The sequence below is a fragment of the Mustela nivalis genome, assembly GCF_964662115.1.
Source record: "Mustela nivalis genome assembly, chromosome: 12".
Taxonomy (NCBI): Eukaryota; Metazoa; Chordata; class Mammalia; order Carnivora; family Mustelidae; genus Mustela; species Mustela nivalis.
Genome location: NC_139031.1, coordinates 82,342,363 through 82,369,456, shown reverse-complemented (window position 1 = coordinate 82,369,456; position 27,094 = coordinate 82,342,363). Strand labels below are relative to the sequence as shown.

At 34.9% G+C, this 27,094-nt stretch overlaps 1 protein-coding gene and 1 long non-coding RNA gene across 3 annotated transcripts in view; one reads left to right on the top strand and one right to left on the bottom strand.

Annotated features, from left to right (window-relative positions):
- The window catches only part of LOC309844734, a 134,085-nt gene that overhangs the window by 27,627 nt on the left and 79,364 nt on the right, over window positions 1-27,094 (bottom strand). The window contains exon 2 of the long non-coding RNA XR_014300851.1: window positions 24,963-25,020. This is a non-coding gene — a long non-coding RNA (uncharacterized lncRNA). The remainder of the gene's footprint in view (window positions 1-24,962; window positions 25,021-27,094) is intronic.
- The window catches only part of PTPN12 (protein tyrosine phosphatase non-receptor type 12), a 94,696-nt gene that overhangs the window by 38,832 nt on the left and 28,770 nt on the right, over window positions 1-27,094 (top strand). For both annotated transcript variants that reach the window (XM_082691887.1, XM_082691888.1), the window contains exons 2-8: window positions 2,531-2,639; window positions 13,233-13,309; window positions 15,547-15,642; window positions 16,478-16,516; window positions 18,541-18,612; window positions 24,070-24,129; window positions 25,545-25,687. In XM_082691887.1, the coding sequence (XP_082548013.1) occupies window positions 2,531-2,639; window positions 13,233-13,309; window positions 15,547-15,642; window positions 16,478-16,516; window positions 18,541-18,612; window positions 24,070-24,129; window positions 25,545-25,687 (596 nt within the window). The remainder of the gene's footprint in view (window positions 1-2,530; window positions 2,640-13,232; window positions 13,310-15,546; window positions 15,643-16,477; window positions 16,517-18,540; window positions 18,613-24,069; window positions 24,130-25,544; window positions 25,688-27,094) is intronic.

Sequence of the window (27,094 nt, the reverse complement as noted above, 5' to 3'; positions counted from 1 at the left end):
TTAAGTTTATTTGAAAAATGTAGTCATTCCACATAAAAATTTATTTTGCCCATTTCTCAATCAACATAATTCGTCATGTAAAAAAGGAAATGATTGGAGTGATTGCAGGTATTCCAGAAGTGTATTAACATTTTATAATTAAATTCATCCCCTCTTCCCTTTTCTTTGTAGTTATATACATTTATTTTCAATGATTTTTACCTAATTCCTTGATAACCTTCTGTAAGTCAGTCACATACAATATTTTGTAACGCATTAAGATACTATAAATAACTGAAAATTAAAATCTTTGAGCAAAAAAATAGAGATTGTAATTAAATATGTAAGATGTTTATGTGTATAACTGGGAGGGTCTTTGTTAATATGGATTAAGAAAATCATGAGTAATCTTTTCTATTTTCCTTTTTTTAGCATTTAATTTTTTAAAACTTTTTTTTCTTTCTTTTTTCTTTTTTTTTTTTTTAGTTTTTATTTAACTACTCTCTACACCCAACATGGGGCTCAAATTCATGACCCTGCATTCCTTCAACTGAAACAGTGAGGTGCCCCTTTAGCATTTAATTTTTTGAATAGACAAGGTATTCATATTTTCTAATAGGTAGGAAATAACATATAGTTATGTTTCTTTCCCATTCATTTCCTATAGCTATTCATTTCTGTTCTTCACTCATAATAACAACCTTGTTCAGTTTCTTTCCCAGAGATATTTTATGCACGTGTACAAGGAAGTGCAAATATATTTTTATTCTTAACAACAGTGGTAGTGTATTATATACACTATTGTGTGCCCTGCTTTTTACACTTAGTATGTATTTTTTTTTTTAAAGATTTTATTTATTTATTTGACAGAGAGAAATCACAAGTAGTCGGAGAGGCAGGCAGAGAGAGAGGGAAGCAGGCTCCCTGCTGAGCAGAGAGCCCGATGTGGGACTCGATCCCAGGACCCTGAGATCATGACCTGAGCCGAAGGCAGCGGCTTAACCCACTGAGCCACCCAGGCGCCCCACACTTAGTATGTATTTTGAGGCATTTCCATATCACTGTCTATAAAGAGCTTCCTTGTTTTCAATTATATGATATTTAATTGTATGAATGAAACAAATCTATTTAGCAAGTCCTCTATTAATAGACTTTTATTTGCAGTCTTTTGCTGTTTTTACAATGCTGCAGTAAATAACTTTGTACATAATATGTCATTTCACATGTGCCGTTTAAAGGATAAATTTTTAGAAGTATACTTGCTGGGTTAAGGGGTTATGTGTATTTGCAATTGTCAAATTACCCTCCTTAGGGCTTGTGTTAATGTTCTCTTCTACCAGCATTGTATTGAAGTTTTTGGTTTTCCCACACCCTCCCACATCCCATCTACTTTTAAATGCAGGGTTTTTTCCCCCTAACCTACTTTTGAGAACCTTATTACCATAGAAAATAGCGTCATAAATGTGGGTAATCTAATTTCAGCATTGTGCCAAGGCAGAACAAATGTGCATTTCTGTTTTAGGTCTCTGTTATTGTCATTATAAAATTTAGTAGTTTTTCAAGGAAAAAAAGATTGACTATTCTGTGTAAAATTGTCTGCTTATAAGATTATTTCAAGTACTGTATATTGAAGTGTATCATAACAATAGTAAGTTACGAATCTTAAATAAGTTCTGGGATTTAAAAAAAAAAAGTTCTGTTGCTTAAGCATTAGTATAACAAGTAGCAAAAGTAAAATGGTGAAAAAGTTAAATGTTACCAGACTTTTTGTTCATTTCATTTGTATTCAATAATTTGTTGAATAGTAAAACCAGAATGCTTTCAATATGTCTTTAAGCTTGGAAGAAAGTAGGCTCCTTTGAAATTAAATTTCAGCAATGTAGTTGAGTAGTGAATTTAAACAATTCACAATGCTGACTTTCACTGCTTCTGAAAGCAGGAAGTGTATTACTGACACGCAGAAATATTCCAGCCCAAAGAACATCCCTACTGCCATATGTGGTAAGAATTTGTCACTAACTCACAAACCACTTCTGTAATGCAGTGAATAAGCAGAATTGGTCTTTGTTGGACATTTCCAATTCAATATGAAAGAACTTTGTTTTGCAGTGTCTTATAAGTAATTATTAGCTTATGCCTTGGAAGGAGCCTGGCACATCATGGGTGCCCCAGGTTTATTGAGAGAACGAATAAAGAAACTTGTACATAATCTTTTAGGCATGATTTACTTGATTTTAGGGACCCATAGTTAAACATAGAGATTACTTGAGTAAGTTAAGGACCGAGTTAAATATTCTGACTTAACTTATTAATGATTTTTTAAATAAAATTGCTTACTTTTAGTGTCCCCTTTCAATGCTACTTGGAAAATTAATCTTGTGTTTTAGGGTTTAAAAAAAATTATCCTCAGGGTTAATTATTAAAGGATAGGGAGATACTGTGAACTTAGAAAAACAGGAAAATGAGTTGTAAGGAATTTATATTTTATAAATCGTTAAAATTTTGAAAATACTGTTTTTACAAACTTGAATTTTTTTGTTTATATTTTAAGCGATTAAGAAGATTGTCTACCAAATATAGAACAGAAAAGATTTATCCCACAGCTACTGGAGAAAAAGAAGAAAATGTTAAAAAGAACAGATATAAGGACATACTGCCATGTAAGTTTGAAATGCTCTTATAGGACGATTGAAAATGTTTATTAGCAGCTTGTAACCTAAACTAGTTTTATTCTTCCTAATGAGTTTGACTGTAAAGGAGTTGGTAATTAACTTCTCTGTTTAAAGTGCACTATAACATAGCTTATAATTGTGCTTCATTGTTCTTCCGAAAGTAGTTTTTTTTGTTTACTTTTTTTCTTTAAGTGTCACGATTACTGATACTAAGTTACTTTTAAACCCAAAAAAAATCCAAGTAGGAATGTCTTTTTTGCACTCCCTGTTCAAAGAAGGTATTTTGTTAAAATAAAATAAAATAGATAATTCAGTAAATATAATGGAATAGATTTTACAAAATACTAAAAACATTCTTATCTGTTCACAAGTAGAACCGTAATTAATTATGCATGAAAAAATGAATGATAAGGTGATTCCTGCCTGCTTACCTGCTTTCTCAGTAGTCTGAATATGTGTCTCTGAGAGTATATCTTAGACTGATACCATTATATTATAATAATATAATTATATTTTTAAAAAGCATGTTTTTTAGCAAAATACCTTTAACTCTAAAAGCATGCCTACTTGGAGTGCCTGGGTGGCTCAGTCATTAAGCATCTGCCTTTGGCTCGGGGTCACTAATCTAGGGTCCTGGGATCCAGCCCCGCATTGGGCTCTCTGCTCAGCGGGAAGCCTACTTCTCCCTCTCCCACTCCCCCTGCTTGTGTTCCCTATCCCACTGTGTCTCTCTGTCAAATAATAAATAAAATCTTTTTTTTTAAAAAAGCATGCATACTTAAGTGTGTTCCTGTTTTATATAAAAACTACATTGTACACGCTCTCTCTTAAAGATGCTAATAGTCTTTTTCTTTTCCTTCTGCTGTCTCGAAATAGCTACATTCCATGGTACCATTCCCTCAATTATCATGTTATTTTCCCCAGCCTTAAGTTGAGATATAATTGACAAATCTCATTAATTTTTAAAGGTTCTCTCTAAAATGAATTTGATAAAGTTTCCATTGACTTTCTTTCTTCCAGATTTTATAATCTGGAATTTTATAGTCTTTTTTCAGTGCTTACTCCTTTCTGTTAACTGTTTTGATGCCAGTGCCATTGACTAGTGTCTGTTTCTGAAATTGTCTTCTTCCGATACCCTTCTTTCAAATTGCCTCGTCCCTCTCTTTCTCACTGTCTTTTTTGCATAAATTTAATCCTTCATCTCTTCTTGTTGTTCAACTGTATTCTCATCTGTAGAAACTAGGTGTCCAGTATTGGCAGAATTACTAAGTGGCAAGTGTACATAGTATACTGGTGAAGAGTTTTGGCTCTGGAAGTTCAAATCCTAGCTTTACCACCCGCTGTTTATTTAACTTTGAACTTTACCACCCACTGTTTATTTAACTTTGAACTTATCCTCTCTGTGCCTTTTTTTCTTTATCTATAAAATGGAAGTTGAAATAATAAAACATGTACATGTTAAAAAGCTTAGAATTATACCTAGCACATAGTATCTACACATTCAGCTTTTGGAAAACACAATCTACTTTCTTACCATTCCCCCTCAGAATGGTGGGTGGTCTGGGTTTCTGGACAGTTTTGTTAAGCAGCATAATCTCAACATACTCTTAATGTACTCTGGAATTAATGCACATAGTCTTAAAGAGACAGTTTCTCTACTTCTTTTTCTGTCATCTGGGGAGATGAATCTTAAACAGCTCCAGCTTTCTATTTTCATATGTTGTGTTTTATTCATTCATTTTACAGAAAGGTTTTAGCATTATACTGTATGCTGGAGATGCAGCAGAGAACAAACATCAAAAATCCCTGCCTTTGTGGAATTTATATTCTAGTCAAGGGGGAATGGGCAATAAATACAAATAACCTCTATGGTGTCTCAGATGATGGGTAGTGGTATTGAGGATAATGCAGTGGGGATGAGGCACATAGAGAAAGCTGAGACTAGAAGAGGGAAGCTTGACAGTTTTAAATAATGACAGAGGGAGAAGTTCAGTGGTGTGCTATAAAATTGGCCCTCTAATAAATAAAAACCTTAATTTGTATTGTTTGTCAGTCTGTAGTAAATGGATTATTTGCCATAATCAGCACAACAAAACTTTATGGTAAGTACTAGTATATGCCACTTTGCAGATGGGGAACTAAAGAGAAATTAAATAGCTTGTCACGTAACTAATAGAATAGCTGAAAATTTAAACTCTGGTAATTCCTGTCCAGAGCACTTGTTCTCAACTAGGGTGATTTTGCCCCTAGAAGAGACAGTTAGCAAAATGTCTGGAGACATTTTGGTTGTCACAGCTGGGATATGGAATGGCAGGCTGCTACTGGCATCTAGTGGGAGAGGCTAACGATGCTGCTGCAACCTATAATACAGAGGCATGAATGAGTCACATGAATGAGGGTAATTAATTGGGATTCCTCATTACTGGCAAACCTGGTGAGAGGAAGCTTCGTGTAGTTACTTAACTCTCATGATCGTAACTACCAAATATTCCCATTTACCAGAAGATCGAGTGAGATAAGAAATAGAGCATTGATAAAAAGACAGACATTCTTTTTTCTAGAAACATAGAAAAAAGATACAATTTTAATTGGAGGCTAGTATGTCTTGTTTCTGTATCTCTTCCTCCAACAAAGAATTACACAAGGCCAAAATGTCAGTAGTGCTGAGGTTGAGAAGACTTGCCCTAGATTCTGAGTTCTTCATCATTGTGCTATCGTCAGACTGGCAATGTCTTTCTTCCTTTTAAGTTATTTAAGGTTTGATAAGTCAGTTTCCAATAAATTTCTAGTCATTTTAATTTGGAAAATTATATTAAAAGCAATTAGACTTAGAGATGTATATTTACTTTCTGTCATAAAAAGAATATAAGTTGGGGTGCCTGGGTGGCTCACTTGTTTAGCATCTACTTCAGCTCAGGTCATAAAAGCAGGGTCCTGGGATTGAGCCCCATGTCAGACTCCCTGCTTGGTGGGGAGCCTACCTCTCTCCCACTACCCCTGCTTGTGTTCCTTCTCTCACTGTCTGTCTCTCTCTGTGTCAAATAAATAAATAAAAAATATATATATAAAAAAAGTAAGTTGTCAATTTCCTTTACATGTTTAGCATATCCAGTGCTTCCAGACAGTATTTTTTTTAAACAGTTTTGAAGTATAATTTACATACCATGAAATTTACCCACTTTAAATATACAATTAAATAATTTTTAGTAAATTTATATAGCGTTGTATAACCATTGACATGATGCAGTTTTAGAGCATTTCTGGTAGCCGTCCAATGATCATTTATGCCAGTTTGTAGTCCTTAGCCCCAGGCAACCATTAATGCTTTCTGTCTGTAGCTTTTCCTATTCTGGAAATTTCATGTAAATGTAAGTATACAATATGTAGTCTTTTATGTCTGGATTTTTCGTGAAGCATGTTTTTGCAATTCATCCATGTCGTAGTATCTATCAGTAGTTCATTCCTTTTTTTTTTTAAGCAGTATTGCATTGTAGGGATATCACATTGTGTTTATCCATTCACTGGTTGATGAACATTATGAATAATGATACTATGAACATTTCCACACAAATCTTTATATGGACAAATGGCTCTCTTTCTCTTGGATAGATACCCCAGAATGGAATTTCTGGATCTGTGGTAGCTTATGTTAACTATTTTTTTTTTTTAAAGATTTTATTTTTTCATTTGACAGAGAGAGAGAGAGATATAAGTACACAGAGAGGCAGGCAGAGAGTGGGGGGGAAGCAGGCTCCCCGCTGAGCAGAGAGCCCAATGCGGGGCTCAATCCCAGGACCCTGAGATCATGACCTGAGCCAAACGCAGAGGCTTTAACCCACTGAGCCACCCAGGCGCCCCAAGCTTATGTTTAACTTTTTAAGAAACTGCTACACTTTTTTTGAAAGTAGCTGTGTCCATTTACTCTCCCACCACCAGTACATGGGGCTTCCAGTTTCTCCATATTCCGTTTTACTCAGTCTTTTTGAGTATGGTTATTCCAGTGGTTGTATATAGGTATCTCATTGTGGTTCTAAGGTCCATTTTCCTAATGACTAATGATGTTGAGCATTTTTTCATGTTCTGTTAGCCACTTATATATCTTCTTCTGTGAAGTTTCTTCAAATTCTTATAATTCCATTAGGGTTGTGTGTGTGTGTGTGTGTGTGTGTGTGTGTGGATTCTGTTGAGTTGTGGGGTGCCTGGGTAGCTCGGTTAAGCGTCTGCCCCCAGCTCAGGTCATGAACCAGGATCCTGGGATCTAGCCCCGCATCGGGCTCCCTGCTTGGCAGGGAGCCTGCTTCTGCCTCACCTCCCTGCTTGTGTTCTCTGTCTTTCTTGAATAAAGAAATAAAATCTTAAAAAAAAAAAATCCTAGGGCATCTGTGTAGCTCAGTGGGTTAAAGCCTCTGCCTTCAGCTCAGGTCATGATCCCAGGGTGCTGGGAATAAGCTCCACATCAGGCTCTCTGCTGAGCAGGGAGCCTGCTTCCCCGCCTCTCTCTGCCTGCCTCTCTGCCTACTTATGATCTCTGTCTGTCAAATAAATAAATAAAAATCTTTAAAAATCTGACTGAGTTGTTAAAGTTCTTTAGCTATCCTAGATACAAGTCTTTCTTTACATATATGGTTTGAAAATTTTTTCCTCCCAGTTTATGGCTTGTCTTTTCATTTTCTTAAGGTGTCTTTTAAAGTGTGCAAGCTTTTACAGTTTTTCAGTTTTATGGATCATGCTTTTGATACCCTCTCCGTGAACTCAAGATCACAAAGATTTTCTCTGTTTTCTTATTTTTCTTCCAAAAGTATTGTAGCTTTAGCTTTTACATTTAATGGATTACATTTACTGTAATCCATTTTCAGTTAATTGTCTGAAATAATCTGTGTATGTAGGGTTGTTTTCAACCATTTGTTGAAAAGACTATCCTTTCTCTGCTGAATTGCCTTGGTACCCCTGTTAGAAATCATTGGACCCTAAATACAAGGGTTGTTTTGTTTTTGTTTTTGTTTTTGTTTTCCTGGCCTCTTAATTTTACTATGCTGTTGTATTCTTAAGCCAGTTTCATACTGTCTTTATTATGGTAGCTTTGTAGTGTTTTTTTTAAAAATAAAGATTTCATTTATTTATTTGGCAGACAGAGATCACAAGTAGGCAGAGAGGCAGGCGGAGAGAGAGAGGCAGAAGCAGACTCCCTGCTGAGCAGGGAGCCTGATGAGGGGACTTAATCCCAGAACCCTGAGATCATGACATGAGCCGAAGGCAGAGGCCTAACCCACTGAGCCACCCAGGCACCCCTCTAGTAAGTTTTAAAGGCAAGAAATGTCAAGTTCTCCAACTGTTATTTTTTAAAATTTATTTCTTTTCTTTTTTTTTTTTTTTTAAGATTTTATTTATTTATTTGGCAGAGAGAGAGAGAGATTGCAAGTAGGCAGAGAGAGGGAAGCAGGCTACCTGCCGAGCAGAGAGCCCGACGCAGGGCTCAATCCCAGGACCCTGAGATCATGACCTGAGCTAAAGGCAGAGGGTTAACCCACTGAGCCACCCAGGCACCCCATATTTGGTTGTTTTGGTTCCTTTATATTTACATACAAATTGTGGGATCAGCTTGTGAATTTCTGCAAAAAACATGGTATTTTAATAAGGATTGCATTGAATCTATGGATCAGCTTGGGGAGAATAGCCATCTTAAACCATATTGATTCTTCAATCTGTGACATGAATTGTGTCTCTCCATTTATTTAAATATTTAATTTCTCTCAGCAGTGTTTTATGGTTTTCAGTGCACAAGTCTTGTATTTATTTTTTTAATTCTTTATCTGAATGAAAAAAAATTTTTAAGATTTTATTTGTTTGTGTGAGAGAGAGTGCACAGCTGGGGGAGAGGCAGAGGGAGAGGGAGAAGCACTCTTTTCCCCAGAGGGATAAGTCCCCACTGAGCAGGGAACCCCATGTGGGGCTCTGTCCCAGGACCCTTAGATAATGACCTGAGTCAAAGGCAGACACTTACTTAACCAAATGAGCTACCCAGGTGCCCTTGAATGAAATTATTTTACTCTAATTCTTTATTACTAGCACATAGAAATTTAAGTTATATTTTTGTATTGATTTTTTAAAATTTAGTGACCTTCCTAAACTCATTTATTAGTGTAGTAGTTTTTTATGGATCCTTTAGGATTTTTTTTTTTAACATACTGAGCCATTTTATCTCCAAATAATGACAGCTTTACTACTTCCTTTCCAATCTGAATGCCTCTTTTGCCTTGTTCTGCTAATTAGAACCTCTAGTACAATGTTGAAATAGCCAAGAGAAGACTATTTGCTTCTGCTCTATTAAAAGTAGTTTCATCATTGTTCAAAGATTATATAGGTTTTTCTAGAGCTATCTAAGAGATTTGATTTATTTTATAGTAGAATACTAAGGCCAGTTCCAGAATTAAGAAATATCTTGATGCTCTTTTGTCAAGAATGATCTGTGCTTTGTTTGCTAAGAGGACTAAAGTCAAGCTGGCTAGCCTTTAGAAGTGATGAATCAGTGTAATATTGTACTATAATTTAATTATGAAGATTCTTGTTTTTCCCCGAGACCTAGGATTTAATCAATAGGAAGTTTCAGTTTCTTCAGAGATGACAGTATCTAAATATTTTCTTTTTGTTGCCATAGGTTGTTGATGTTTGTTTGGAGGGGAAAAGTTGCTGCTTAGAGAGCCTCCTGTGTGGCCAATCTTGGTTTTATCGGTTTGGAATTGGATTCTTGGGAGATTTTAGAGGCAGTCAGCAAAACCATGGAGAGGAATGATTGTTTTCATTTCTTTAATATTCTTTAAGTTACACACATGTTTATGCTTCATAGGAGTACCAATGAAAAACTGAAAATACATGTGATCATGTGTTATGTTATATAAACAACCTAACATTGTTTTATAAATTATCAGTAATACACTATGCTTATTTAGTATAAAGCAGTGATTACAAAATTTGTGGTTTAGAGTTTAAAATAAGCCATTTTTCTGCTTGAACTTACAGAATCTTGAACTTACGGAATCAAACCCTTACAGAATATGGTACTCAGGGGGCACCTGGACAGCTCAATTGGTTGAGTGTCTGCCTTCAGCTCAGGTCATGATTCCAGGGTGCTGGGATCAAGACCCGCATCGGGCTCCCTGCTCAGCAGAGAGCCTTCTTCTCTCTCTTCCTCTGCCTGCTGCTCTGCTTGCTTGTACTCTTTCTCTCTCTCTGTCAAATAAATAAAATCTTAAAAAAGAAAAATAAGAATATGGTACTTAGAAATCTTGTATTTTAATTTTCTTTTATAGCCCTCCAGGTGTTATGATTAGAGACAGATGAAGTAAGATTGGCAAAATGTTGAAATTATTTAATATTACACTGTATGTTAATTAACTGGAATTTGAATAAAAACTTAAAAATGTTGACATTATTAAAACAGGGTAATGATTATATGGGGATTTAGTTTGTTATTTTTGTGTATGCATAATATTTTCATCATGGAATATTTTTTAAAAATTAACAGCATGGGGGTGCCTGGGTGGCTCAGTGGGTTAAAGCCTCTGCCTTCAGCTCAGGTCATGATCTCAGGGTCCTGGGATCCAGCCCCATGGAGGGCTCTCTGCTCAGCAGGGAACCTGCTTTCCCCTCTCTTTCTGCCTGCCTCTCTTCCTACTTGTGATCTCTCTCTCTGTCAAGTAAATAAATAAAATCTTCAAAAAAAAAAAAAAATTACCAGCATGGATGTAACAGCCTGATACCAGTATTGACTATCATTTGGGAGCTGCTGTTCTCATTTGGGTTCATAATCCCCAGAAACATTTACTGAGGATCCAGTAGTAAACCAACTATTGTACTGGGTCCTGCGTTTGAGATACTTTAACTGGAGACTAATACCTCACATGAATAAGGGTAGTTAATTGGGACTCCTTCTTACTGGTAAACAATGGTGAGAGGAAGCTTCGTGTAGTTACTTAACTGTCATTATCCTAACTACTAAATATTCCCATTTACCAGAAGATCAAGTGAGATAAGAAACAGAACATTGATAAACATACAAACATTCTCTTTTCTGGAAACACGGAAGAGATACATGATTTTAATTGGAGGCTAATACGTCTGTCTTCTGTATCTTCCTACAAATCCTCAAAGATTTCACCAAAAATTAATAAAATCAGCAGAACTGGGCCTTAGTACTAATGTATAAAACTTGAGTCATTGGGGCACCTGGGTGGCTCAGTGGGTTAAAGCCTCTGCCTTCAGCTTAGGTCATGATCCCAGAGTCCTGGGATCAAGCCCCGCATCGGGCTCTCTTCTCAGTGGGGAGCCTGCTTCTTTCTCTCTCTCTGCCTGCTTCTCTGCCTACTTGTGATTTCTCTGTCAAATAAATAAATAAAATCTTAAAAGAAAAAAGAGTCATTGACAAATTAGTTATTCATTAGTTGACTTTTAAGGGTTTGCTAAAAAGTTTTATTCATGTCTGTTACTTTTTCTGTATTTGTCTTTTTCTACTCTAATTGCCTTTAATATTCATCATCCCTGGATTAGACAGGACCATAATATGATAATGGCATCTTATATATTAAATGCTGTGGTTCTTTCTAATCTAGATACTTGTGAATATTAGGCCGTCCTACTGCTTTAGGATTGCATAGGCTCAAAGTATCTCCCCCCAAAGATTTATTACTACAAATGGAAAGATAGTAACTTTATAGTGGGAGACAACCAGGTAATACCATATTAACCAAGTATTCAGGATTAATATCACAAATAATATGAAATTGACATCATAAACCCCTTGGTATGTCTTTTCACTGAGAAGGACACGTCGTCATTCCCTGGTATTCTTGCTAAAAATTCATAAACCTCATTCCAATCATGAAAAAAAAAATAAAAGCAACTTTTGTAGATTAGAACAGACTAAGGAGAAATAATAACTATATGTAATGTGGGATCCTGGAAAGACCAAAAAAAATTTTAAGAACACAAACTGAAACAAAACTATTTGCATTACTTATGACTAAAGACTGATTTTTCTTTTTTCATTTAAATTGGTAGAAAAACATAGACATAGGTAAAAATGTGTAAAGGATATAAAGAAGTAGTATATGGTAAAAGAAACCTCAATAATCAGTAACTATGAAAATGTGTGACCACTTGCATAGTTCAAGAGATACATGTCTAATTTTTTTACTTTTTAGAATGTCACCTATTAAAAAGTATAATATCCAGTCACTCTTACAAATGGCATTTGTATTGTGTAAGTTAGTATACAACTTTTAGAAGGCAAGTAGCATTTTTTCTGTTAGGAACTTAGGTTATACCACAGTGAAAGCAGATACATGTACCGCAGTGTTCAGTGTGGTAGGTTTTAATAGGAAGAAATGGGCCATCAGAAATGTAGCTGGTTAAATAAATAACAAAACACCCATACAGTGGATTTTATGTAACATGTGAATAAGATAGACCTGTATTATATTAGCTCTAGGAAGAGTTCCAGGATATAGGATTAACTAAAAAGTGAAATAACAGAGAATGGGATGATTACATTTGCATAGTTTTCAAAGAATGTAGGTATATGCATAAAAATTACTTCTGGAAGGGGAAAAGAACATTAATAATGTCTTTATTGGGAAAGAGATACCTGGACTTCAAGGACAGGGAAAGATTACTTTTCATTTTATTCCTTTCTTTAACGTGTGCCTGGGTGGCTCAGTTGGTTAGGTATTTAACTTGATCTCAACTAAGGTCTTGGTCTCAGAGTTGTGAGTTCAAGCCCCACACAATCCTTTAAAATCGGATTTTTAAAAATCATATACATATTTTATTTGAAAAAATAAAACTGCAAATTTATAAAACTAATGAAATTTATATATGTATATTTTAAAGATTTTATTTATTTATTTGACAGGAAGAGAAATAGTGGGAGAGAGGACAAGCAGGGGGAGCAGCAGAGGGAGAGGGAAAATCAGGCCCCACCCTGAGCAAGGAACCTGATACAGGGCTTGATTCCAGGATCCTAGGATCATGACCCCACCTGAAGGCAGACACCTAACCCTCTGAGCCACCCAGGCGCCTTTATATTTTTTGAACTTTTTGGTAAAGATATTTTTTACCTTAATTTGGTATTACCTAATAATATATATTATTGCCAAGTGTAGTATTTAGCACTTTTTATGCATCATCTTACTTCATTTGTCATAATTTACTCAATATTTGTAATTTCTTATGAAACTTGAAAGTTGCATTTCCTACTAAGAATTTTGGCAAATGAGCTTGTGCATTAGTGGTTAGTGTCCACTACCTCATATGTTTGTTAAAAACTGCAGCCCTGGGCTCTTGTCTAGCCAATCTGGGATGATGCCCAGGAATTTGTATTTTAAAAGAGTTCCTGAGATTATTCTGATTATGGCTTTAAAACACAGCTTTACGTCAACCAATTTTTGTTTTTATAGACTTACTTTCTATAAATATGATGTCAGAAATTGTTCTTCAATGAAAATATTTTCAAGTTATATAGTTTATTAGAAAACACATGTTTACCAATAGGATGTAGTTTATGAAATCCTTTTTTTTCCCTTGTAGTTGATCACAGCCGAGTTAAGTTGACTTTAAAGACTCCTTCTCAAGATTCAGACTATATCAATGCAAATTTTATTAAGGTATGTATTAACTTCAAATGATGTTTCTCTGCCCCTACTTAATGTCCTCCTACATACTAGTTTTATTAAAGTTTTTTAAATTTCCTAATATTATACCAGTTGCAAAGACAAAACAAAAAAATCACAGCCCCAACTCTGTGTGGTTTCCTTCCTTCCTTCTAACCTTATTCATAAAGAAAGAGTTTTGCTTAGTTTCATGATACTTGAGATTGCTTTCCTTTTTTTTTTCTTTTCTTTTTTTAACATTGAAGGCTTATAAACAGTTTACCATTTGATAAATCATCTTCTCCATTGTCCCTTTGGTTTATATACACAAATATACATACATAGTTATTCCTTGTTTTTGAGCTATATAGGTCGTTTCCAATTTTCTTGATGGTAGTATTGCAGTGAACCTTGTTATTCTTTTGAATAATTTCTTAGGATAAATTATTAGGGCTGGAATTACTGAGTAATACTGATTTAAAATTATAGAATATAAATTCAGATTAAAACTTCTTGAAAATTCTCACTGTGTTCTAGTGACAAGCCAACTGAATACAAGATTAAATACAGTATTTACGTAGATAACCATTTTTGAATACTCATATCGAAAGCAGTCAAGTTCTTGCATAGTAGTTACCAATAGACAGATTGAAATTGCTACTTGATTAAATAAAAACTACTTTGTTCCATTAGTTATTCTGGGTTTTTGAATGACAGTATAATTTCAGTTCTTTTATATATGGTATTTATAGATACTTTTAAAAAAATATTTTGTTGGGGGGCGCCTGGGTGGCTCAGGGGGTTAAAGCCTCTGCCTTCAGCTCGGGTCCTAGGATCAAGCCCCACATGGGGCTCTTTGCTCGGCAGGGAGCCTGCTTCCTCCTCTCTCTCTGCCTGCCTCTCTGCCTACTCTCTGTGAAATAAATAAAATCTTAAAAATAATTTTTTTGTTGGGGTGCCTGGGTGGCTCAGTCGTTAGGCCTCTGTCTTCAGCTCGGGCCATGATCCCAGGGCCCTGGGATTGAGGCCTGCATCAGGCTTCCTGCTCAGTAGGAAGCCTGCTTCTCCCTCTCCCACTCCTCCTACTTGTGTTCCCTCTCTCTAGCTGTGTTTCTCTCTGTCAGATAAATAAATAAAATAAAATAAAAAATAAAAATATTTAGTTGACAGAAATATTACGAGTGGTACAACTTACATGGTAAAATTAATATTACCCATGGCAACATGAAACAGTCATGGTTTCATATAGCCCCCCACCAACAAAATCAATTTAATTAAAATTATGACAAAACCCAAAACTAAGAATAAGAAGTTCAACAAAAACTAATATGTAGGTGGTTTGCTGTTTCAGATGTTGTCAATGTTGGTATTCTTTTTATAAGGACATTGTTAAAAGTTCTAGTTTTGTGGGGCACCTGGCTGGCTCAGTCAATGAAGGATGCAGCTCTTGATCTCAGGGTTGTAAGTTTGAGTGCCGCATTGGGTATAAAGATTACTTAAATACAAAATCTTTAAAAACCAAAAAAAGCTCCAGTTTTTTTTTTTTTTTTAAAGATTTTATTTATTTATTTGACAGAAATTACAAGTACACTGAGAGGCAGGCAGAGAGAGAGAGAGAGAAGGAAGCAGGCTCCCTACTGAGCAGAGAGCCCGATGTGGGACTCGATCCCAGGACCCTGAGATCATGACCTGAGCCGAAGGCAGCGGCTTAACCCACTGAGCCACCCAGGCGCCCAAAGCTCCAGTTTTTAATTCTACTTAGTAACACTGATCTATCATGTGATTTAATTATGTGCTAGTTTAGTATTTTAGACTGCTGTCTTATTTGGTATATTCCCAGGCTTGTTATTAGATATATATATAGTAGACACCCCAAAAACCTTTTAAGTTGTGTAAATAATTGAAGGTAGCTATGGAATAATCTAGCTAAGAAAGAACTATTAGGTAGTTTTACTGTTATTTTTAGAATCAAAGGATGCTTTTTATGTTTCTGTCTAGTTAGCTTTGGTGAGTAGGTATTGGGGCTTTTTTTTTTTGAAGCCAGGGAAATAATAATTTGTAAATTAGCAGAAGGCAGTTCAGTTATCAATTCTGTGTGCCATGTCTAATAAATACACAAAAATAGTATATTATTTGGAAATGCTTAAGGTGAAAAGAGGAGTATTACTAATAAAATTTGAAACCTTAAAATTAGGTAAGGAAATACTTTTGGTAATTGTAATAAATATGAAATTTCCTTTTAACCATTTTAGGGTGTTTATGGGCCAAAAGCATATGTGGCAACCCAAGGACCTTTAGCAAATACAGTAATAGATTTTTGGAGGATGATATGGGAGTACAATGTCGTAGTAAGTAATTTACTTTTCATAATCTGTTTTGACAATTATTACATGTGATGACATAGGATGTTTAATTGAATAAGGGCTGAGAAGACTTTTTAGCTATAATGATGTGTTAATTATAACTTATGTTTACTAAAAAGACCAAAACTGAAGTCTAGGATGTTTCATTCGATTCTCACAAATTAGTTGAAATATTTTAAGGGGAGAGTATGATAATACTTTAAATCTTTTCATCAGTCAGTAACTGTTAAGATATCTACCAAGTTAGATGAATACAGGGATAGCTATGTGATAGAAAAAGAGTGAAGTGTTAATGGTAGAATATAGATGGTGGCTATATAGTATTTACTGTTAAGACTATTTCAACTTTGCTATATGTTTGAAACATTACATTATAAAATGTTGGGATAAAGAAGCAAATCTAATAACCTTCTTGTTTAAAGACAGTATTAAATGTATTCAGCCTTCAGATAATTTTATTAAATGTATTTAAAATATTTCATAGTGCTATTTGGGTAAATACCCTAAAAGTGATATTTTAATGTAATTTCAAAAGTCAGAGGCCGTTCTATAAGGATCATAAAATTTAATTCAAATTAAATACATTATGATAATTGAAGCCAATTTAATTTGTTGCTATCTAGTTATTCCTTGATTACAAGGTGGGATTTTGATCATTTCTTTAGTTCCTACTTTTAATATTAAAACTACTTTTTTTGACAGGCTAGATATAATTACACTCAGTAAAAAGTAATTCTTAGAATTCATATTTTATTTTAAAAGTAAAATTGTGTTTCATTGATACAGTCTTCATCTCATCCCATCTCTCATTTCTTTTTAGATCATTGTTATGGCCTGTCGAGAATTTGAGATGGGAAGGGTATGTATACCTATTAACACAAAATAATTGTGGAGGATTGTTTTTATCATTTCATTTCTAGGGATATATAGTTTCAGTCCTTTGTTATATTCTGAGCCCAAGTAGATACTTCTTTTTTGTGTTCTGTTACTGGTTTTACTTGATAAAAGAAACATGCATCTCTAAAAACCACATAAGCTCTTTTTTTTTTTATATTTCATAGGTATATTTTATGACACACTTAAAATAATAGATACTATATCATTAGTCTTTTGATGTTTAATGATTGTTGTAAGTAGAACACTTTGGACTGAAGTAGAGAGGTATTTTTAAAATAGGAATTAAATTGAGCAAATGAAAATGAGTTCCATAAAATAATTTTGATTAATTATATCAGTTTATAGCTGGAATATTCTTATTTTTCTGAGAGTGCCATTACGTTTTTTTGTTTGTTCATACAAAAACAAAATTCCTTAATCTGAAATTTTTATCATTGGTATTTTTATACTCTGTGCAAGAAAAATTAGTTTTAAAACCGTTGTGATCTCCTGCAGCTTCAAGACCAACGAAGTTTTTAATGTTGGAGGTGCTAATATATTTACAGAGAATAGATATTAAATAAAACAAGTGTGTCTTCTATAAATGTGACATACACATCAGACTTAGAAACAAATTATGTGATGATTTCAATTTTCCTTATACTAATGTGGTAGATTAGTTAAAGTAAAGTTTTTTTAAATCTGTTTCACCTATCCCCTCACCCACCTCCCCTCTGGCAAAAAAGTTGTAAAAATTCTTGTTAAATTTTTTTCAGTAAAGACTATATTGCATAAAGCAAAGTAGCGCATCTTTTAGTTATGTGAGACATTGTAATATAAATCATTGGGAAACCTTATTTTTTAACTAATAATTTTTGTCACTCCTCATTAAATCCTTTATCAGTAGTAGAAGTATTACATAATATTGGATAGAAAATTAACAGTCTAAGATTAGAAAATATATAAGCCAGTAAATTAGGTTATCTGTTTAAGAATTGACAGGATGTACACTTCAGTACCAGTATTAGTAATTGTTTGTATTAGAAAATTTAAATTTCACTCTCCTACTGTTTTTTTAAGTTACTCTTAAGGTTTAGGATTCATTTCTTTTTTCATTCTGTTAATATTTGCCACTTGTATTTCAGTAGTAATACTTGATGAAAATAGGTCATATTGAGTACAGAATTTTTGAAGCTAAAGATTTTGTGATCATAGTATTTTGTTAGTAATAAATTGTCAGTGAATTAGGACCTACGAATTTATTTGATAAGCTTGACTTTGATTTTGACCTAGAATAAGACCTAATGGAAAGAACATAAGTAATGAAATCAAATAAACCTACACTTTAATAGCATTTTCACCTTGGTGCTTTAGTTTCCTCGTCTCTGAAATGACTGTGATAATATGATTATAGATTATTCAATGTATGAATTTAGCACATAGTTTTTGGTGTCAATTGTTTATTAGTTTATACTCGGAATGTAAATACCAGTATATTCCTTACTTAGTTACAACTTGGGAAATTTTTCTTATAGCAAGTAGAGTTTTCTTTTCTACTATCCCACAGATTTTATACCTAATGGGAATTCAGCTAGATGGTATAAAGGTTGTCATTTTACAAGCATTGAAACTTGCGTGGCAACCTTTATACTAAACAGACTTCCTTGTACCAGGCACTTTGTTTTTTTAAAGTAGTGTTTCTTTTCTAGAGGAGGATCTTTGGAATCTACTCTGTTGACCAAGCAGATAGCAGTGAACAGCTTAGACATTTATATTAATAAAGTTCTTATGAGTAATCTTGGAAAGCAAATAGTAGCTTACCTTTAAGAACAGTTGGGTAAGTCTAAGCTCTTCTAACAATTTGCCTACTAATGTCAGTTTTTCTGTTTTCTGGGAAGAGCAACAAGCTGAACACTAGGGCACAAAATATTTATAGAAGTTCAGGAAAAACTACCATATGGATTACCTACTGGCTTTCTTTTTTTTTTTTTTTTTTTTGTACAACAGAAAAAATGTGAACGCTATTGGCCTTTGTATGGAGAAGAACCTATAACGTTTGCACCATTTAAAATTTCTTGTGTAAGTACTCAGTTATGTATATATTATTCAGAAAATGGAGATGGTAGGGGCACCTGGGTGGCTCAGTGGGTTAAACCTCTGCCTTTGGCTCAGATCATGGTCATGGTCTCAGGGTCCTGGGATCAAGCCCCGCATTGGGCTGTCTGCTCAGCAGGGAGCCTGCTTCCCCCTCTCTCTTTGCCTACTGCCCTGCCTACTTGTGATCTCTCTGTCTGTCAAATAAACAAAATCTTAAAAAAAAAAAAAAAGAAAAATTGGGATGCTAGACTGATAAATGATTATAATATGGTATGAGGACAGTTTTATATAAGCCAAGCATTCAGTATTTCCATGTACACTTAATTATAACAAATATATATTAATATATTAATAATAATGTTTGTTTTTGGCGGTGTCTGGGTGGCTCAGTCAGTTAGTAGCCAACTCTTGATTTTGGCCCCATGTCATAATTTCAGGATCTTGGGATTGAGCCCCAGGTCAGGCTTCATGCTGGGCAGGGAGTCTGCTTAAGAATTCTCTGTCTCGGGACGCCTGGGTGGCTCAGTTGGTTAAGCAGCTGCCTTTGGCTCAGGTCATGATCCCAGCGTCCTGGGATCGAGTCCCACATCAGGCTCCTTGCTCAGCAGGGAGCCTGCTTCTCCCTCTGCCTCTGCCTGCCATTCTGTCTGCCTGTGCTTGCTCTCTCCCCCTCTCTCTCTCTGATAAAGAAATAAAATCTTTAAAAAAAAAAAAAAAAAGAATTCTCTGTCTCCCTCTCCTGCCCCTCCTCCTGGTCTCTCTTAAATATATAAGTCTTCGGGGCGCCTGGGTGGCTCAGTGGTTAAGCCGCTGCCTTCGGCTCAGGTCATGATCTCAGGGTCCTGGGATCGAGTCCCGCATCGGGCTCTTTGCTCAGCAGGAAGCCTGCTTCCTCCTCTCTCTCTCTCTCTCTGCCTGCCTCTCTGCCTACTTGTGATTTCTCTGTCAAATAAATAAATAAAATCTTTAAAAAAAAAAAATATATATATATATAAGTCTTCAAAAAAATAACAGTATTTGTTTTTATACTGCTTTTATCTTTTTTTTTTTTTAAGATTTTATTTATTTATTTGACAGACAGAGATCACAAGTAGGCAGAGAGGCAGGCAGAGAGAAGGAGGAAGCAGGCTCCCTGCCGAGCAGAGAGCCCGATGCGGAACTCGATCCCAGGGCCCTGAGATCATGACCTGAGCCGAAGGCAGCGGCTTAACCCACTGAGCCACCCAGGCGCCCTATACTGCTTTTAAATTTAAAAGCTTTGAAAATTACTTCATAAATGTGTAATTTCCTTTTACTTTATTGTGTTAATTTTCTGTTAGTCTTTGTATATAAGTCGATAATATATTTTTATGTATATAAAGTGAAAATAGGGTAACCTAGCTATGCTTTGAGTGATCTATTTGGAAATTGGTATTAAAGTTGAGGTATCTGGCTGGCTCAATCAGTGAAGCATGTGACTTTTAATCTCAAGGTAATTGACATAAAATTTCAAGCTGAAATGGGAAAGACCTTTGATGACTAAAGTTTAGTGTATCATGTTAATCTTTCATGTTTGTTATACTATCCAGAATTTTTGTAATTATATACAAAGATGGTTTTGAGAACTGCTGTCCGAGGAGTAAAGATTGATCTTATATGGCAGATACTTAATTATGAAACTTAAAATATACACCTATTTAATAAGCTCTGGAAATGAGCTAAATTTAAGTTCTAAAACTAACACAGCTGAAAACTGAGAAAATGAATTAGTAAACAAAAATAATGAAGGAAAAGCAAAAAAGAGAAACACAAGTGAGCTTCAGAATAGAACCAGCAATTTGCTTTTAGTATTATACCCAATGGCATCTATCTTAATCACCTGAAAGAAATATGTTGTCTTGCTTACTCAAACTCAAAATTTATGACAATATATATGAAAATTAAATAACTTCCCTGTATTAGGGTTTTCTAGAGAAATAGAACCAGTAAGAGAGGCATATATATATATAAAGAGAAAATATTTATTATAAGGAATTGGCTCATAGGATCATGGAGGCTGGTAAGTCCAACGTCCACAGGATGGTCAACCGAACTGGAGACCCAGGAAAGTTGATGCTTTAGTTTAAGTCTGAAGACCAGTAACCCGAAACTGGGAGAGCTATTGGGGTAGTGGTTCTGGTCCAAAGGCAGGCAGACTAGAGACCCAGAAAGACTAATACTCATTTCCAGTTTAAAGACAGTCTGTGTAGGACCAGGAAGAGCCAGTGTTGCCATTGAAAGTAGTATATTGGAGAATTCTCTCATCTGGGCAATACTGGTCCTTTTATTCTTTCTGTCAGGCCCTAATTGATTGGATTAAGGCCACCCCCTGCTCTACTCAAAAGTCCACTGATTTAAATCCTTTTTTTTTTTTTTTTAAGATTTTATTTATTTATTTGACAGAGAGAGATCACAAATAGGCAGAGAGGCAAGCAGACAGAGAGAGAGGAGGAAGCAGGCTCCCCGCCAAGCAGAGAGCTCGATGCGGGACTCAATCCCAGGACCCTGAGATCATGACCCGAGCCGAAGGCAGAGGCTTAACCCACTGAGCCACCCAGGCGCCCCCATTGATTTAAATCTTAATCTCACCCCAAAACACATTCACAGGAACATGAAGAATTGCCTGGATTTAATAAGTAGCCAGTATTCTGAAGTCCTGGTTAGAATTAACTGTGGGTTAAACATAAAATTTTAAAAACCTATTGCGTTTCCTGTTAGTTGGAATGGATAAAAATAATACATACCATATTGTGTATTTCTGTGAGGCAACACCTCCTTCCTCAGCAATCTATAAAGTATTCTACAATGTCAAGTTCCTGGACAGTTCAGGAAACCTATTTTCTGTGCAATATAGTTGTATTGAACATTTGTAAGTTTAAATATAACAAGGCATCTACTAAATGTTAAATTTCAACTGAAAACAAATGCTGCTTAACATTCAACAACTAAATGAGTTGAAATTTCTGAAGTGTTGGGGTTCAAGAATAGTAAACAACATTTAAAATAATGACTAGAGGAAAGAAAGAAATAGATTATCATTTGGAAAAACTTGAAATGACTTTTTTGGGTGATTTCTTAAATTGAACTAAACGATAATTTGAAAAGGCCCTGTGAGGGGTTTGATTTGATTAGCAGTAGCCTTGACTTACCAATATTGGATTGAGCCATTCTAAAGAAGCAATTCTTATTCTTAAGTTCTAAATTCTTAGAAGATTTCAAATGGAAAGTAATTTGTATGTCTTTTTTTTTTTTTAAGATTTTTATTTATTTATCTGACAGAGAGAGAGAGAGATCACAAGTAGGCAGAGAGAGAGGTAGAAGCATGCTCCCTGCCAAGCAGAGAGCCCAATGCGGAACTCGATCCCAGGACCCTGAGATCATGACCTGAGCTGAAGGCAGAGGCTTAACCCACTGAGCCATCCAGGCGTCCCGTAATTTGTATGTCTTATGGCTATTTCCAACAACTCAGGATTTGTTATCACTGATGTAAACAAAAATCAAGTGTATAGGGACACCTGGGTGGCTCATTCGATTAAGTGTCTGACTCTCGGTTTTAGCTCAGGTCATGGTCTCAGGGTGGTAGCAGCGAGCCCCAAGTTGGCCTCCCACACTCAGTGGGGAGTCTGTTTGGAATTCTCTCTCTTCTCCCTCTCCACCTGCATATTCTCTCTCTCTCTCTGAAATAAATAAATCTAAAAAATTTTTTAGTTTTTTTTTTTTTTTTTTTTTTAGATTTATTTATTTGACACAGAGAGAGATCACAGGTAGGCAGAGAGACAGGCAGAGGGAGAAGGGGAAGCAGGCTCCCCACTGAGCAGAGAGCCCAATGTGAGGCTCGATCCCAGGACCCTGAGATCATGACCTGACCTGAAGGTAGAGGCTTAACTCATTGAGCCACCCAGGTGCCCCCCCAAAATTTAGTTTATAATTGGAAAGCAGGTTGGTGGTAATGACCATAATAAGTGACTTGACTACTTGACATTCAGTTTTTGAGACTGAGAAAAGACAGTATCAGAAGCTGTCTTGGTTTGGGGATGAGAAAGAGGGTAAAGTATTGATGGGAGAGGGAGGACTACCTAGGAGGAACTCAGTCACATGTTGCTGCAGGTAACCACTTAGACCAGATGTTGACACACTATGCATAGGTCAGTGTAACCTGCTGCTTGTTTTGTAGATATTTAATAGAATACAACCATGTCCATTAATTTATATATTTGCTTATCACAATAGCAAAGTTTAGTAGACAAAGACTTTATGGTCCACATTGCCAAAAATATTTGCTATATAGCCCTTCTTAGGAAGAAAAAGTTAAGTGTAGGGGCTCCTGGCTGGCTCAGTTGGTGGAGTATGCAACTTTTTGATTTTTAGGATTATAAATTCAAACCCCACATTGGGTGTAGAGATTACTTAAAAAATAATAATAAAATCAAATTTTTTTAAAAAAGAAAAATTTTGGGATCAATGTTTTCACCTATACTCGTTTTTTTTGTTGTTGTTGTTGAAAGTAAAAACATAAACTTTCTCTTAATGTTATTTGAAAAGTTCAAAATGAACTGCTGTGACTTAAAAAATTAAAGCAGGAATATTATTGAATATTCTTTTTATTAAAAAACACCATATCCTATTCTTGATAGTCACTGCCCTAGATTATATGTGGTTTTGTTTACAAAGCAGAAAGAATAGTTTCCTAAGGGACAAATATACAGTGGCTTTATTCTGATACTTTGACAAATGATAGTAAGAGACTTTTAAAGTGGTTATATGGTCATCAACCAAAATAGTAATTTGAAATTTTATGAGCGCATATTCTTCCTTCCCAAGTCTACATCCAGTGAACTGAGAGGTGAGCGTCAGGTAGGGTAGATCAAGCTTTAGGGAAAAATAAAAGAGTTGAAGGTGGTAGTGGGTACTGAACATTGTACATTTTGTATTATTTCTGTTACATAATTCTGGGGATGACTGTAACTTTGCAACCATGCATGACAGACTCCTGGTTAAGTAATTGGTTAACAGACACTTCTGGATTTTTGTTTTTAAACTGTAAGTAGAACTTAGATAAACAGCTTGGTGACTTTTAGAATGATTTTTATTTGTTTTGGACAGAGAGAGCATGGGGTGGGAGGGGAGGGCAGAGGGAGAGAGAATCTTACACCCAGCTCTACACCCAGCCCACAGTCTGTTGCAGGTCTTGATTTCACAACTCTTGAGATCATGACTTGAGCCAAAAATCAAGAGTCTGATGCTTAACTGACTGAGCCACCCAGGTGCCCTAGAATGGTTGTTTTTGTAATGACCAGGTATACCTGGAGTTTTAATGGTTAATTTTATATTGTGGGTTTTGAATACAAGGTTATTTGTTTTGGTGTGTTTGTCTTTGTTTCAGTGTTCACACTGACTCACAAGTGTTTTCCTTTATTTTAGGAAGCTGAGCAAGCAAGAACAGACTACTTCATTAGGACACTCTTACTTGAATTTCAAAATGTAAGTATTTTCCATTTAGAGATGGTTTCTAAGGATAGTTTTTAAAGAGAAGACATATAAATTGTATGCCATCTTATCTTGCATAGTTAAGGAAGTTTGTAAATTATTTCTCTTACATAAGATAATAAAGAAGAAAATCAGAGTATAGTGTTTTATTATTTTTAGCTGTAAGCTTATCCAATTAGATAAAGTAATATAAATTTTAACTTTTAAAACAATTTTTCTGGGGCACCTGGGTGGCTCAGTGGGTTAAGCCGCTGCCTTCGGCTCAGGTCATGATCTCAGGGTCCTGGGATCGAGTCCCGCATCGGGCTCTCTGCTCGGCAGGGAGCCTGCTTCCCTCTCTTTCTCTGCCTACCTCTCCATCTACTTGTGATTTCTCTCTGTCAAATAAATAAATAAAATCTTTAAAAAAAAAAAAAATTTTCCTAAATTAAATTTACTATACTTGGAATATTTGGTTCTTTGCTGCAAATATTTTTCCTCTATTACAGTTAGCAGATTATAGCATTGTTTACAAAATTATTACCCACTTTTGCTAGTTTACAACTTTTTTAGAAACAAACCACCATCAAAGCTAAGTTTTCATTTAGATATATATTTTTCTTATTTGAGGCCTTTGGCTTCAGTGTGTCAGATCAATATAAAAATGTTAATTTTCTAGGAAGAAATCAAAGAAAATCTGATGGACATTAGAGAATGCTATTGGCTTCTCCCTCGATCTCTGTATTTTTATTTTAATTTTTGAAAGCATTATGAAAAATTAAACATAGCCATCAAGTGCATCAGTCTTCCTCAACTATTATTTTCGTAAACAAATTTATACCTCCTACCTTCTGGTTTACAAGTAGACATGGTTCCAGCACTCCATACTTTGAGACATACGTTGATCTAAAATAAGGAAATGGATTGGGGTTAGACATGTTAGTTTCTAATTTTCTTTTTCAGTCTAAACATTCTGTTAGTCCTCTATTTACAATAGATTTGAATACAAGTCTATATTGCTCAAACATTTACTGTGAATTACTTAAAGAATATGCATAGTGTAAGGGTTAAAGTGCATACTCTGGAGATGCCTGGATTCAGATCCCGCATTTGTCACTTGATGTGAAACATTAGGCAAGTTATTTAATCTTTCTGTCTTGATTTCCTTACCTATAAAATGTGGATAGTATTAACAGTACCTTCCTCATACCATCATGTGGAGAATAAATAATTTTTATATGTTAAGGCCTTATATAAATACTTGGTATATGAGAGTCAATAAATGTAGTTATCATTTCTTTTTTTAAAGCATTGTTAAATACCACATAAATATCTTATAAATGACAGTCAAGTGAGATGTGTGGCTTTTCTGTGTGCTTTAAAATGTGTAATATCTTTTTATAACTGCTGAATTTCTGTTATTCTTGAAGGAATCGCGTAGGCTATATCAATTTCATTATGTGAACTGGCCAGACCATGATGTTCCCACATCATTTGATTCTATTCTGGACATGATAAGCTTAATGAGGAAATACCAAGAACATGAAGATGTGCCTATTTGTATTCATTGCAGGTACAAAAGAATTTTCTAAATATTTAAATACTTTGAAATATAAGTGGCATTATTAATATGGGTGATGTTTGATATTTTAAAACCTAATTTATAGAATTGCCAAGTGAGATAGGTCATTATATTGGTTTCCAAATAGTAAAACCTATCTGAATCCTGAGGCAGTTTTTAATTTTTAATTTACATTATATTTCTTCTAAAAGACTTAGAAATATAGTACATGTTTCAGAAAACTGCTATCAGTTTCTTTAAGTGACTTGTATCTGCATTCACATTTGCTATAAAGAGTGAATGAAATTTCTGAGACTCAGAAATTAACTGGTTAAAGAGTTCAGAGATTTTTTTAATGGAGACAGAATACCAAAGATAGTTTTTCTTATCCAGTAGGTCTGATTGTAATGCTTATTCGTGAATTGGAAAGGCTGCTATTTATTTATGGGCCAAAAAGGTGACATGCTGATGGACATGTGGTAATCAGTTGACAACTTGGTTAATTAAAAAATATTTTTCTATAGTTAATTCAGTGGTTAGTTGACGATTTAATTAAGTAGTTGACTGTTTTAAGAAGAGAAAAATCTAATTATAGAAATTGCTTTGACTTGACTTCTTCACAGATTCATCACAATCATTTTTTGTTCTGTGTTGCCCAGTGTACATAGTTCATAAATCCAATTTGATAGGAAGGTTTTCATTTAAAAAATGAAGTAGACCATTTAATATTTTTAGAGGGCCCAAAATAGTATTTTAACTGTAGTGACTTAGAAAACACATACATAAAAGGAAGAAGTCACTTACAATTCTAGGTGCTCATTGTTAAAATTTCAGTATATGTCCTTCAGTTTGTGTCCACACAGTGTATGCGTGCTTAGTATTTAAAGAATGTTTCCCCACGTAATATAATTGTGTACATTTTTTCCCTAAATCATGTAACTGTTCTTTCTGCAATGAATTATGACTACCCTATATTTTATATTTAACTTTCATTCCTTGGCATTTACTACCCTTCCCCATCCTTTTTCATCTATTTTATTTTAACTGTTTAAAACATTTATTTATTTTAAAAGATTTTATTTATTTGTCAGAGAGAGTGAGAGTGCACAAGCAGGCGGGAAGCAACAGGCAAAGGGGGAAGCAGACTCCCCACTAAGCAGGGAGCCCGATGTGGGGCTTGATTCAGGACCCTGGGATCATGACCCGAGCCAAAGGCAGATGCTTAACAGACTGAGCCACCCTGGCATCCCCTTTTTCATCTATTTTAAACAATAGTTTAAATGTCCAAGTGGCTCTTTTCATGGTGCAATCTTTGAGCACATCTGTAATTACTTCATTGGGATAGATACAAGCAAATGTAATTTCTAAGTAAAAGACCATGAACTTTTTCATGCTTTTAATACATATTTAAAATTTTCT